The sequence below is a fragment of the Carex rostrata genome, chromosome 22 (genome assembly GCF_964058835.1).
Source record: "Carex rostrata chromosome 22, lpCarRost1.2, whole genome shotgun sequence".
NCBI lineage: Eukaryota > Viridiplantae > Streptophyta > Magnoliopsida > Poales > Cyperaceae > Carex > Carex rostrata.
The window spans coordinates 221,334-235,668 of NC_135939.1; the positions used below are offsets into that span (position 1 = coordinate 221,334).

At 34.1% G+C, this 14,335-nt stretch overlaps 1 protein-coding gene across 6 annotated transcripts; it reads left to right on the plus strand.

Annotated features, from left to right (window-relative positions):
• The first annotated feature begins 5,757 nt into the window (after positions 1-5,757).
• Positions 5,758-13,756, plus strand: LOC144574278 (uncharacterized). 6 transcript variants are annotated; one of them, XM_078324206.1, is made up of 12 exons: positions 5,758-7,768; positions 8,593-8,682; positions 9,104-9,337; positions 10,552-10,773; positions 11,037-11,142; positions 11,908-11,988; positions 12,112-12,173; positions 12,253-12,347; positions 12,723-12,802; positions 13,057-13,103; positions 13,226-13,282; positions 13,474-13,756. In XM_078324206.1, the coding sequence occupies exons 1-12, from the start codon at positions 5,945-5,947 to the stop codon at positions 13,480-13,482; spliced, it is 2,907 nt and encodes a 968-aa protein (XP_078180332.1). In that variant the 5' UTR covers positions 5,758-5,944; the 3' UTR covers positions 13,483-13,756. The 6 variants fall into 6 exon arrangements, 4 of the variants coding, with proteins under 4 accessions (XP_078180332.1, XP_078180333.1, XP_078180334.1 ...); XM_078324207.1 differs by having other exon boundaries at positions 13,060-13,103; XM_078324208.1 differs by having other exon boundaries at positions 12,256-12,347.
• The last annotated feature ends 579 nt before the right edge of the window (positions 13,757-14,335 follow it).

Genomic DNA, 14,335 nt, shown 5'->3' on the forward strand with positions numbered 1-14,335 from the left:
TCATATCTTTTTCCGGTACCACTGTTCACCTCCAACCAGTAGCATTGCACTGGACTTCTCCAAAAACAGAAATAAACTACAACTAGGATACCCATAAAGGGGAAATTAAAACCAAAATAAAAAAAACAGAAGAATTACAAATGCAACCAGCACCCATAACAGACCCATTAATAAACCCATTAACAATCCTACTTCACAAGCTAGATTGAGAAAACGATTGAAACAATCCTCCATTGGTTGCTCCAATAGCGCATAAACAACACCTTGAACCTAATAACACGCATGCAGTATTCCATGGTTAAGCTTGAATTTACCTAAGAAATTGTTAAAAATGGTACATCAACTGGTACAGCACCATCCAAATCTCAATACATACCAGTTCAAGCTAGCTATGATTACAACTGCTACATTAAAGGAAATCCAGAATTCACCACTAATTGAAAACTAAAGAGGTATAAATTTATGGTAAAACAAGTTTTAGGGATTACTCACTACATGACAAAAGGCAGGATTCTGTTACCATCAAACCATTGTTCTACCAGTTATACACTCCTGAACAAACAATAACAAGAAAATACACAATTAAAATAAAATTATTCAAACTAGGCAGTAAAATGAAGTATTTTTCCATGAAAATAAGTTGTTGCTTTTTTCCCTTTGAATTAATAAGATAAAATTTTGATAGAAACACCCAGAATTAATTAATTTCATGTCTTATTTCTAACCAGAATATACTGGTACATTCCATACCAGAATATTTGAATGATAAATACAACAATAACAAGAAAATACACAATTAAAATAAAATTATTCAAACTAGGCAGTAAGAAGTATTTTTCCATGAAAATAAGTTGTTGGTTTTTCCCTTTGAACTAATAAGATAAAATTTATAAAATATGCAGATAGGTCCTAATAAAATTTATATTTGTAATAGGGTTGGTATGAAGGCCTGACAAGATGTAAGAAAGTAATTTGCATCTAAACCCCTATAACTTTTGCTGTTATTTTAATAACATATTTTTATAAACTTTTAATAAGATTAAAGCATTGTTTCTAGATACCAGTGGTACTGTACCAGAATTGTAGAAGATTCAACCGTGAATTAGTTCGCCTTACTACGACCGGTCCACTCTCGGACTGAACACTAACATTGGTATTTTGGCTCTCGGATTGCAACATTACCTATAGCACTATAAAAAAATATTGGATTTAGTAATATATGTATAATTTGCTTGCCTACTTGAACTTCGAAAACAGAGATATTTATCCATAGTACGGACCAACTCGAGCTATGCATAGTACCATAGCCTCTATGCACCTGATAACTATTGATTCAGTGTGCGAACTTAATTTTGACTGGATTGTTAAATTAAACCAGTTAACCCCTATGTACCTGATAACTATCAATACATGCCAGTAGCTATAACCTTAACAGGGAAGGATTGGACTTCATAAAGGCAATGTACAAATTAGGTTATGTAACCATAGAGTATGATCTGTTTATTATCTCAATTAAAAAAATGTATATATTTTGTGTAGAATAAAGTAGAGATCCAAATTTGATGTTCTTAGTATCAAAATTCTCAAGACATTGAGATCTGTAACTATGATTTATTTCATATGTTTTTTGGGCTTTCTAACTAGGTTGAATTTGGGTCTTGTACATGGCAGTTTGTGTACCTGGTTAGTATTGTACCAGTTTTTTTTTTTAAATCTGAACTTTGAAACTTCACTATAAATTGTAGAAAAATCCAAAAAATGTAAGGTTAGTTTCTATGCACTCATGAAGATGTCCTCTATTAGAGTGTAAAGCAGTTTAGCTAAATTCATTATCTAGATATCTTTTTGTTTTTGGTTTGTAACAAGTGCTGGTTTTGGAGTTTATTGGTACCAGTAGTACATGGTTTGGACCTAACTAACCTAATGTCTTGACACAATGTTTTAGGGCATGTTTATACACTAGATTGGGGCTTACTTGGCATGGACATATACTGACATGGATGCTAAATATTAATTTATCAAAGTATACTGACATGGTATGAAATTTTTATTATACTCAAAATTATTATAAAATTACGCAATCTATCCACTTTATCGTGGGATTTCGAAAATTGCCTCTTCCAGTTACTAAATTACTGGACCAAAACATGCTTTTCGGTGATTAAATCGCCGGATCAATTTTCTTGGTCTGGTAACTAAATAATCGGAAAAAATACCTTGGTCCGATTATTTAGTAACCGCATCTTTGTTTTAGCAAATAGGAGATGCCACGTGACCAGACCTTTTATGACAACTCTTGATCCTTTGTTTGTACGAATCAAAATTTTATGTTGCTTTTATTTCGTGTAAGTTTCTGTGTTACCATTGGAGATTTATTATAACAATTAAAATGCGCTCTTCACAGAAATGGATCAAATTTCTTAGAAGATCCAACCGACTTGCTCATGGAACTTGACTTTTTCCAGCTACTTTTCTTTCATGAAATGCAGGATTGCCTGAAATTTTAACCGATTATAATAAAGGGATTTAAAAATTCCCATTTTTTTTACCATCTTTGCAAATAGGGCTACACGAAAAATTCGTAGTTCGTGATTCGATTAGAGTTTGATTCGAAAAAGTTCGTAAAAAATTCAAAATTAATTTAAACCAAATTTAAATTGGATCTGTTTCATTCGAAATAGGTTCGCAAACTATTCTAGTTCGAAATTCAAAGTAACGTGAAATGTTGATTTCCACTTATGACTTTTTTTGCTAATGACTTAAAAGTTAAAACATAAGACTGCCTAGCCTTAAGTCATAACTCGTAAGTCGTAACGCTCGCTCTCAATTCTAAAATCCTAGACGACTTTCACCTTTCGCTTTCGACAACTACGATCACTCTTCCTTATCGTAAAAAAGTTTGTAAAAGATTCGAAATTGAGTTCGTAAAAATATAAAATATATGAAACTTTAGATAATGTTAATTATTAGTAGAAATATAAAATATATTTAAAAAAAATTAAATAGTGATTTTCAAAAAGTTAATTACCAAATTGTCAATTTGTTTTAATATGGTTTTAATTTTCAATTTCAATAAATTATGATATCATTTAAATTCAATAAAAAAATGCAAAATAATAATCAGGAGAAGAAGAAATAGTCAATTGTAAATTGACAATTTGTTAATTCTTCTAATAAACAACTAATAAAATAATAAACATTTTTAAATAAATGTTGCTCTTTTGGTAATTAATTTTATTATTCTGAATGCATCTATTTATAGGAATTTATAGTTTTATAGTCTGATGATTATTTGTGTATTTCTATATAATGAAACCGTCAACTAATGTCTTGGTCCGGTTTTTATCACTGTTTTGAACTCTAATTCAATTATAATTTATTAAGATATAGATATATAGATATAAGTGGGCTATCAAGTTTTGGATAAAGAGTACACGTGAAACAAGGTAGAAAGGATAACACAATATTGTGGGCTATCCTTGCTTATAATATTGTGTTGCTTACAATATTGCCTTGTCCTTTCTACTAATAATTAACATTATCTAAAGTCTCATATATTTTATATTTTTCGAACTCAATTTCGAATCTTTTACGAATTTTTTTACGACAAGGAAAAGTGGTCGTAGTAGCCGAAAGCGAGAGGTGAAACCGTGAAAGTCATCTACGGTTTTAGAACTGAGAGCGAGAGTTACAACTTACGAGTTATGACTTATAGTTGAGCAGTCTTATGTTTTAACTTTTAAGTCATCAGTGAACATAAGTCATCAGCGGAAATCAACGGTTCACGTTACTTTGAATTTGGTTTGAATTAATTTTGAATTATTTTGAATCAATTTTTTTACAAACTATTTCGAATCACGAACTACGAATTTTTGTGCAGCCCTATTTTCAAAGATGATAAAAAAAATTGGGAATTTTTAAATCCCTTTATTATAATCGGTTAAAATTGCAGGTAATCCTGCATTTCATGAAAGAAAAGTCGCTGAAAAAAGTCAAGTTCCATGTGCAAGTCGGTTGGATCTTCTAAGAAATTTGAAGAGCACGTTTTAATTGTTATAAATCTCCAATGATAACACAGAATGTTACACAAAATAAAAGCAACAGAAATTTTTGATTCGTACAAACAAAGGATCAAGAGCTGTCATAAAAGGTCTGATCACGTGGCGTCTCCTATTTGCCAAAACAAAGATCCGATTACTAAATAATCGGACCGAAGCATGCTTTATGATTATTTAGTTATCTGATCAAGAAAAAAAATATGCCTTGATGCCTTGATCCGGTTATTTAGTAACTGAAAGGGACAATTTTTTAAATCCCACAAAAAAGCATGTAGATTGCATAATTTTATAATAATTTTGGGTATTAATAAAAATTTCGGGACATGAATACTAAAGTATCAAAATATACTGATATTGATCTAAACCAATTTACTTGTAAAATTTGTTGATATTTGATACTTACGATATATAATAAAACCAATTTATCAAAGTATCCAAACTCAACAAATAAAGTAAAAAAAAAGTATCGAAATACCTATACCGGCAATAAACCTAACTTCCATGGATGTAAAAAAATTCAAAAAATTAAGTAAAAATAGTATAAAATATTATGAAATATATACTATTTAATAGTTCAAATCCTATAATTTTTCAGAAGGAAGAAGTACTTTGAAAGGAGAGAACAGAGAAAAGAAAGAAAGAGATTCACTGTAATTTGTTCTTCAAGATAGATCTCATATAAAAGATAAAATTAATTAGATTACTCTCCTAACCTTTAAAATGTTGTTTTCTCGAAAAATCACTGGAGATAGGCCAAGAAGAGGCGGTGAAGGAATTTCTCTCTCCTCTAGAAGTGTGCAACAAAGAAGGAGAAAATGAAAAATGAAAAAGAAGGATCCAGGTCAGCAAAATAAGAGTAAAAGAGTCACAGGTTATTATCTATTTTGGCTCAAAATCTAATTCCATTTCTCTCTTGGAATTTAAAAGTTGGGTAAATTCTATATTCCATATTATCTAATTCCATCAATCTTGGATCTGTTCAGTGAGAATAAAGACTCAATTCCATCTAATTCTTCTATTCTACTATAGCCAAACATGCTCATTTGAAATAGACTAAAAAAATGGTTAATTCTTAATTTCATAATCATCTTTTCTTCTCTTATTCCATATCTTGCCAATGTGATGCAGCTAGGAGTATGCAGGGGAAAGGATAAAGATAGAGGTCATGAGGGAAATGCTACATGTAGCATGCTAGCTTTTCTTTCTCTCTCTGTTTTTTTTTTTTTTTTTTTTTTTTTTTGTAATTTGGCTTAGCATTAATATGGATTAACAAAAGCATTAATCGACAGAGAAACTCAATCAGACCAAAACAGTTAGAAAAACGATTTGATGGAACCAAATTTAAGTTCCAATCAAACTAAAGATAGGACAGATGGGTCTGAATTCTATGAGGTAATACATTGTTTGAGTTCAATCCTGACCGTCTAATCAGACTAATCCGGTTCAAACCTGTAGAATATTTGTGTTATTATTATTATTATTTTTGATTTGAAACCCGTAGAATATTTGTGTTAATGAATAACGAACACCAACTACAAATCCAAATCCAAATCCAAATCCAAATCCAAAGTGGGCTGAGGCCTGAGGCTGACAGAGGAAAAAATAAAATCAAGAGAACCAATTACATGGATTAGCGGACAGGCTGGCAGGCCATGTTCGCTCAAAATCAGCCCAGATAACATCTGCATCTGCATCTGCTTCCTTTCAGAAAGTTGCTCTGATTAGAATTTACAAGTCAGTTCGTCGCCGGAGCACCTTGTTTCCTCCCCGCCTTGGAATAATTGCTACCGAGTTCTAACCAGTGAATAACCCTAGTCACACGCTTGTAAAACAGCGAGCGAACCACGCAAAGAGAGAAAGAGAGGAGCATACCAACCGCCGCCAAAATGCCTCCTAAGAAGAGAGGCACCCCCAATTCCAATTCCAAATCCAAATCCAATATCCAAACCCGTAAACCCGATCCATCTCCTCCTCTTCCTCTCCAGGCCACTTCCGACGCACCTTCTCCCCCTGCACGATCCACTGCTCAATCCCTGTCTGGTGGTCCCAGTGCAAACAAGGCCGTACAGAAGGTCGAAACGCCTTCTCCTATCAAAATGGAAGTTACCAAACAAGGAACCCTTGTACCGGCCGGTTTGACGGCAAGCTCTCAGTCTCTGCCTGTTGGGCCCCAATCTGATACAACTGGTGGTAAGAGCAATTTAAAGAAGGTGGTCAAAAAGGTGGTTCGTAAGGTAAAAAAACCTTGTTTGACTGGTGGGACCGAGCCGGAGTCGGTTTATGTTAACAGCTATGTAAAGATAGATTCAAGAAAAGTGAATCCAACGGTGGACAGAATCATAACTGCTAATTCAGAGCAATCCCTACCAACCTCTCCAGTTAAGGCTGTTGTTAAAGAAACACCAGTTGTGCCTACAGAAGTTATGACCACTACCAGTGAGTCTCTGACAAGTGGGCCAGAGACAAATACTGAAAAATCTGGTGAAGCCATGGAGTCGGACGCGGTGAAGGGAAAAGTTAAGAAGGTAGTGAGAAAGGTTATAAAGAAGAAAATTGTGAAAAAAATGGTTCCAAAGGGTACGTTGGCTGCTAAGAAAGCGGCAGAAGTGGCATTGGGCTTAGCAGAGGAACAAGCCAAGTCAGGTGGTGTTGAGATTAATAAAACAGGAGAAGAAATGGAGAAGAGTATTATAACTCATGATGTTAACCCTAGTGTAGGTGGGAACGATGGGGATAAAGGTGAAAAGAGCACTGAGAGAGCGGGGAATAGTACAGAAAACCCTAGTTCTGAGCTTGGGGATAAGAAATATGGTGAGGAAAGTAAGGAGATAGTTATTAAAATCGAGGGGGATGAGGCAAAGAATAATAAAATCAGTACCAGTTCCGTGAATAGGAAAGAAATTAATGGTGGTGAAATTAAGGTCGATGATGAGATTCAAAAGGAGAAAGCTGATTGTAGTACTAGTAATAATGAGAGGAAGGTTCGTAAGGTTATTAAGAAAAAGATTATTAAAAAGTTTGTTCCAAAGGGAACGCTTTTGGCCAAAAAATGTGCCGAGGAAAACCTAAATGTATCTGCAAATTCAGAGGCCGAGAGCTGTAACCCCAAATGTGAAGAGACCCTAATTATTACCGATAAACTCTTAAACCGAAAAGGTAGCTCTAATAGTGTAATTGAGTCTGAACAAGCCCAAGGGAAGGAGTTAACGGTTTCTAATAAAGAAAGTCCTAATGGTGTAAAATCGAAGCAATGTTCCAATGCTGAAACCCAGAAGGGAATTGAGATGGTGGCGTCAAGAGAGAAACAAAAGAGAAAATTAATAACCCCTCCAGCTAAGCAGCCTGCCAAAGTAACTGTAACCCGAGGTGAGAAACCTATGGCTGAAAACCCTAGCCCGCAACAAGGAAGCATAACCACATTGGCTAATAAAATGTTGCAAAATCAATTTTCTACCTCGAATGCGGGTGCCGAGGAGATGGAAGGGCTAACAGAGAGGCAAAAGAGAAGAAAAACAGAGATATTCATAGGAGGTTTGGATAAAGAAGTCGGAGAAATGGATATTAGAACTGTTTTTGGAAAGGCGGGAGAAATTGTTGAGGTGAGAATGTTTATAGAGAACAACACGAGAAAGAATAAGGGGTATTGTTTTTTGCGCTACAAGGAGCCAGCACAAGCTAAAAAGGCTATTTCCATGTTCTCTAAAGTAGAGGTAACAAATTATAATTGTTGTAAAATTTCATTACGTTTAATTTATAAAGGGTAATATTACCGTGCATGCAGTTTCTGATTGGATTTCAAATTTTAAGTGTTATAATTCTTCTCAATACGGGTAATACTTAACTTGAAACTAGAGTATTTGGTAAAATATATGATACTAATAGCTTCTGCATTTCAATATTGCTCTTGGTTAAGTTAAAAATGGAAGAAGTTATACATGTAGTAAAGGAACACAAGCTTTTTTTGCTAATGAATTACTAGCCCTCTGAATAAATAGGATCTTGACATCTGGCAAGCTTGTAATAGCAAGTAATACGTAGGTTGTGGTTGTCAACTATCTATGTTAACTTTGTAGTAAATCCAAGATACAACTAGAAAATGTTTACCAATTTTACTGATAATGCTGTACTGATAACTCAAAAGTGTCTTGCACAGTGCTTGCTAGACCTAATGGACCTGGTTGCTTTTAATTTTAGTATTTTTACCTCATCAACACGCCATATGGGTGATTTATCTGAGTAAACCTGGTACTCTTATAGTAGTTTGGAATCTCAATAAATCACTGAAACCGCTGCAATGAATGTTCCCCACTATTTTTGTATGATTATACAATGTGGACACCGTACCATTTTTTAATTGTTACGTACAGTTTTGTTTCTTATATGACATTCTTTTGTACAAAATACACTGTGTGAAAGCCTGATGGCAAGGATAATTGAGATATATCTTTCAAGTTATTATGCTGCATTTGTAGCATATTTTAAATTGTCTGGATATGTTTGCAACCATTTTCTAATATTTGAATAAACACTTCAGATATGTGGAAAGCGTTGCGGCGCGGCCCCTGTGGAGGACCATGATAGCATTTTTCTTGGCAATATTGACAAGAGATGGAAAAAGGATGAAGTGAGTTTTATTAGATCTGCAATTTCATTTACATTGCAGTCGAAACATATTTTACATTTTGATACATAGCCTCCTTTGCATAGTTGCTAGTTTTCAGTATTATTTTCAGACAGTGGTAAATATTCTTCTAATATCATACATGTAAACACAAAATTGGAAAAGTACACTGGAACCTCAAAATAATTACGGAATTATTGCATAACAGATGTTCAACTGATGCAAGGTTGAATTAAATTGAGATAAGTTGCATACTAGAACTATTGGGGGGCGGGTATTTGGACCTAATTGCAGAATGATGTTTAATTTGTTCAGCAATTTTGCAGAAACTTTTATTATAATAATATCTGCAAGTAGTTTTGGCTGAAATTGCAAACTTCAGTGTTTAATTATTATGAATTTTACATTGTTTCTTTATGGGCAGATTATTAAGATGTTAAAGGATTTTGGCATAGAGAAGATCGACACAGTTACTGTAATGCAGGACCCGCAAAACCCAGAATTGAACCGTGGATTTGCATTCCTTGATCTTGAAACCAACAGAGATGCCCAAGTCGCCTATAAAAAACTCAAAGTGGGAGATTTTAGTAAAGGATGCCATGTCAGAATTGATTGGGCTCAACCATGTCATGAGCCAGATGAAGAGGAGATGCTCAAGGTACTATCCGTGTGTATGTGTGTGTGTCAGTGTTACCAGTTGCATGCCACAAATCTTTTCTGGTGATCTTACAGTTGGTGGGCTTATTTTGTATATTACATAATTTTGTTGCAAATTTCCAATTAAATCTTCATAGTATTGTGTAGGAGCATAGTGATACTGCAGCAGGATATCAGCCGATTTCTGGTTTATACATATTTGTGTTGGTGTTGTGAGTCATTATGGCTAATAGTATTATAACATAAGCTGTCAGGGGACATGCTTGATTAAATGACAACATTTTATAATTCTGGTATAAACCAAGCAAGGATATGTTTAAGGTCGTGGTATTCTTACGAAGGGAATATATCTATTCCTTTTTAGGTTAAGCATTTGATTCATTAGGATCACTTGTTTTTCTTTATTGGCCTTGGGCAGTTTAAATTTGTACCATAAGCTGCCTCAATTTTCTTGTTTATCTTCCCTAAGCGAGTAATTCTTTTGTTTTGTTACCCAAAGGTACTACAATGATTCCCTAAGCGAGTAATTCTTAATATCATCTTTTGTATCATTTTTTGTATTACCTCTTTGAATATGTTGTATCAGGCTTGGTTGATATAAAGTCCATTTTCCAAATACCACTTTATTTATTTTTATTTGCCTGCAAAAAGGCAAGTGTATTATAATTAACTCTACTGCTTTTAAATTTGTGAAAGTAACTTTTATGTTCTATTTTCGAAAAGCCACCTTTCCTCATTTTTAGATACCTGGAATGGGAACTATATTTATGTTAGTGCTTTACACTCTATACTTATTGCCTCACAGTTTATACTACCCATTATTAATGTGAGAGCTTTTTATTTGACGTTTGCATTTCATATTCTATAATATTTTCTCCTTGTTGTTGTTATATTATCAGTTCTCTCCAAAAAGACAAATGATAAAAACAAACTGAGTCTGCAAATCAGAATATTACCTTTAGTCCCATCCACCTTAATGCATTTATGTTTACCAGAGTTCATTTGACACTTTAATACATGACTGTTGTTGTTTGATTACTCGTGAATCTTTGATACCAACTCTTCTTTGGATACCGACCTTGTTTTTAGGTTCTGGCTTGTCATCATTCTTTCTTGCGGATAAGATTTGACCCTTGAGTATGCTTCCAAATTACCATATTATCCTTCAGTGTTAATCCAAGACTCTGAAATCCTACTGATTTTTCTTTGGTATAGGTAAAATCTGTGTTTGTTGAGTGCATTCCTTTATCTTGGGACAAGGCCAAGATATCAGAGATTTTTGAAAAATTTGGCAAGATCGAACGGGTTGTTCTTGCCCGAGACATTCCGTCATCCAAGAGGAAAGACTATGCATTTGTTAACTATACAAACCGAGATGCTGCAATTTCATGCATAGAATTTGTTGAAAAGGAGGGATTGGTTGAGAATGGATTGAAGGTTTGGTTTTTACCCTTAGAATTGAAAAAAAGTTTATTGGACTTTTGAACCATTTTAATATATGACAATTAGATTATCTTTGTTTATTATCTTTTGCAAACTGAACCAGAAATTTTACCTATTTGCACGTAAACATCTTGCTCATATTTGACTATAAACCTAAGATTATGCCAAGTAAAAATTGACTACTGAACCTTTGAACTTTGGTTGTCTTTTGAACCTCCACCATTTGTCTTTCCTTTGATTTGTGTGGCGTATCTCAGGTAAATATTAAGGTGTCACTAGCTAAGCCAGTTAGTAAAGGAAAAATGACGAAAGGAGGGGGGAGACCTAGTGCTAGTGAGAAAGATAAACAAAAGACGTTGCAAAGTGAGTTTTTGTTCTCATAGTGATCCATCTTTTGTTTTGAAAAAGAATGTTTTGTCATTTCTACATTGCATCCCTGATTTGTGGATCTCAACTCCATTGCGAACCTTTTATATATTGCCATGTGACTATGTGAGTGACATCTCTGACCTGAGACCATATAGGTATCTATTCTGATTCTGTCAGATGGTGTTCGACTTGGCTGGTCTCGTTACTTTTATGTTTTATGATTGTTGGACAAAATTTATTTGTAGTTCCAAAATGTGTTTCTTTACCTTTTATTTTTATGGTTGGGGGTTATCATTATAACCTTCACAATTGAATGATCTATAATGTTTGTTCCTTATTCCTAAAATCTTATCTTCATTTTGGTTTTTTTCCTTTATCTTCTTTCCTTCATACCTATCACTTATTTATTGGTTCACAAATTGAGATTAATAAATAATTATCATTTGTTGAATATTTCCAATATATTCTTGGATTTAGTTGTGTTATTGTGTAGACTGTAGAGAGAAAGAGCAACCTAAAGTGACTGATTTCTTATGCCAAACCACAATTGTGATTTTCTGAGTTCTGACTCCACCACATCAGGAAAACCGTGCAGAAATGGAGTCTTATCTCTGACATTTGACCCAACTTTGGTGTCAAAATTGGTTGCAGGGGGGTGGGGGGTGGAGGGAGCACTATTATGCTCATATTGGGCACAGCTTATATATCCCTTCTTATGATTAGTGTTATTACAAAGTTAAAATTGGTTTTCATGTATAGGCAACAAGTCTTCTATTCCCGCTGACCGTCTACGTGCTTTGAGGGAACCCGCTCCACATCAGGAGATGGGTAATCCTAAAGGTATTTGTCTCTTGATTTTAAAATTATGATCTCTGATAATTTTTAGGTTTTCGCTAAGACCGTGGAGCGCAATTTTATTGGATGCAACTTGCTTTTTATTTATTTGTTTATTATGATCTTTAGGGAAAACCTTTGAAACTCACAGCCATAGTTTGCATGGTGGGAAGCGAGGGCACTCTGCACTGGTAAATATACTGAGATATTTTTTATATTCTTTTTTATTATGTCCTCAAAAATATGTGATGATTTGTCTTTATGGTATAGCAGAGTGATGTTCCAGAATACTCTGATATGAGAGGATTCCCTCGACCTCGGTACGACAGCAGTTACCCTGGCATGTATGGTTCGTCGAGCTCAAGGTTTTTTCTTTTCTTTTTTTGCCGTCTATTTTTTTCCGTTTATTTTCTCCAAGGAAGACAGACAATAAAACAAAGTTTGGAGGATAGCATGACAAATTTAGGGCCCTGGTTATTGATAGGTTTTACTGGGCAGTGAGTACAAATCGATATGTACCAATGTTCCAACACTAGGCATACCTGGTAGTCACTGACCCTGAGTGATAGTCCTGGCATATGTACTATCAATACAGTAGAATCAGGCATGGGCACCTGAAATGACTGGTATGATAATTCTTAGTATCTTCGGGCTATGCAGTAAAATTTGCATTTTGAGTTTTAAAGCATAACGTTTGCAGTATTTGTGATGATAGTTTAATTATTGGTTTTTTCTTTCAGTTATGGTGGTGTAACACAGCCATATGGGATAGCGGAGCCCTCTCCATTTTACCAGAACCCTAGTTTTGGATATGCGAGTGGTATGTATTTACAGTCCAATATTCAATGTTGCAAGTTGCCTATTTTGCGCAGAACTATAGCTAATTTCTGTCCCCTTATGTAGATATTGTTTTTTATTTTGGCACAAAATCGCAGTTTTGGGTGACAATATATATATTTTCAATTGCCTGGGCGCACTGTGACAAAAAATTTGGTTGTGTAGCAAACTAAAATTATTTGGTGTGACAATATATTAGTCTTGATCCAGCTCTAAGTGCAGTTCCTTTTTTGTTAGTAGGCTCTTACCATGGAAAGCAATCGCATTATCCAGATGCTGCTGAGGTAACCTAGTTCTGAGTTTTGAGATGATTTCTATGAGACAAAAAAATTGTTAGTTATTAAACTTGCAATTTGGTGCTAATATGTCCCTCTTATTTCTTTTTCTTTTCTTTTTTTCTCTATAGACAAGGGAAAGAGCAGTTCCTCCTCCACATGGCTACAGAAGCTGGCCATATCATAGAGTAAGAGTCCAGATATAAGAAGTTTGGTTCATCAATTCCAAAACTCCTTTGTGTTTTTTATATTTTCAAGTTTTCACAATTCTTGATTTTATTTTCTTTGCTTTGTTTCCTGTTTTTTTGTTTTTGGTTTTGGGTTTGTCAAATATAGGCTTCGTTGACACATCTAATTGCTCTGCACTTGATTTTTGCAGGCTAATTGAAATCATGACCCTGTTTTGGTGGAAGGAATGATTAGCCCTTGGAGTTGATGTCTCTTGCTATGTTGTGTGTATATTAAAAGCAATCAATTGTTGTAACTATGCAGGCTCGTTTTATAAAACTTAAATTAGTGGAGGCTTGAATTAATTTTAATCCAGCAGAAATGCTATAGATATTACTGAGTCGCGTGCTTTCTGAATGGTAAGTAATCTTACAAGTTACTGTCAAGTATAGAGCACGAATATGAAATATTTTGACAATATTATCTTAGTTAACCAGCACTTGTCCTTCAAATTTCTATGAAAAGTTGTGATATTTGTCTGATCGGTGCATATCTAATTCTTGTTGAATCCAATTGTCGACATCATGACCTAGATCGATCAAAATCAAAATTTCGTTGTTTAACCATGCATGAAGGTATTCAAATGAGCCTTCATCGAGACGTGGTCATTGATCCAGATGATACTTCTCCATTAGTTTTGTATGGAACCCCCAGCGGCTGTTGAGGAGAAACCAATAATGCCATCCAAAGTCTAGACGGAATTGATACATCTCTTAAGGTCATACCAATTAATCCGTTATCAGTACTTAGTACTAATACTGAAAAGATAATATAAAGAAGAGAAGGGATATTTAATTTTCATAGTAAATATTGATGATGAGAAAAGAGAATTGAGTTTACAAGTATAGATAAAAAAAATTCTAGCACACAAGAAGAATACGCTCAGACAACGAAATATTACACGCTTCATCTTCATTTTATAAATGTAAGGGATATTTTTATATAAAATGAAAGAGTATATTTGTCAATTCAATTTCAAAATAACTAAATAAAAAAGTTAAATAAATAAAGGG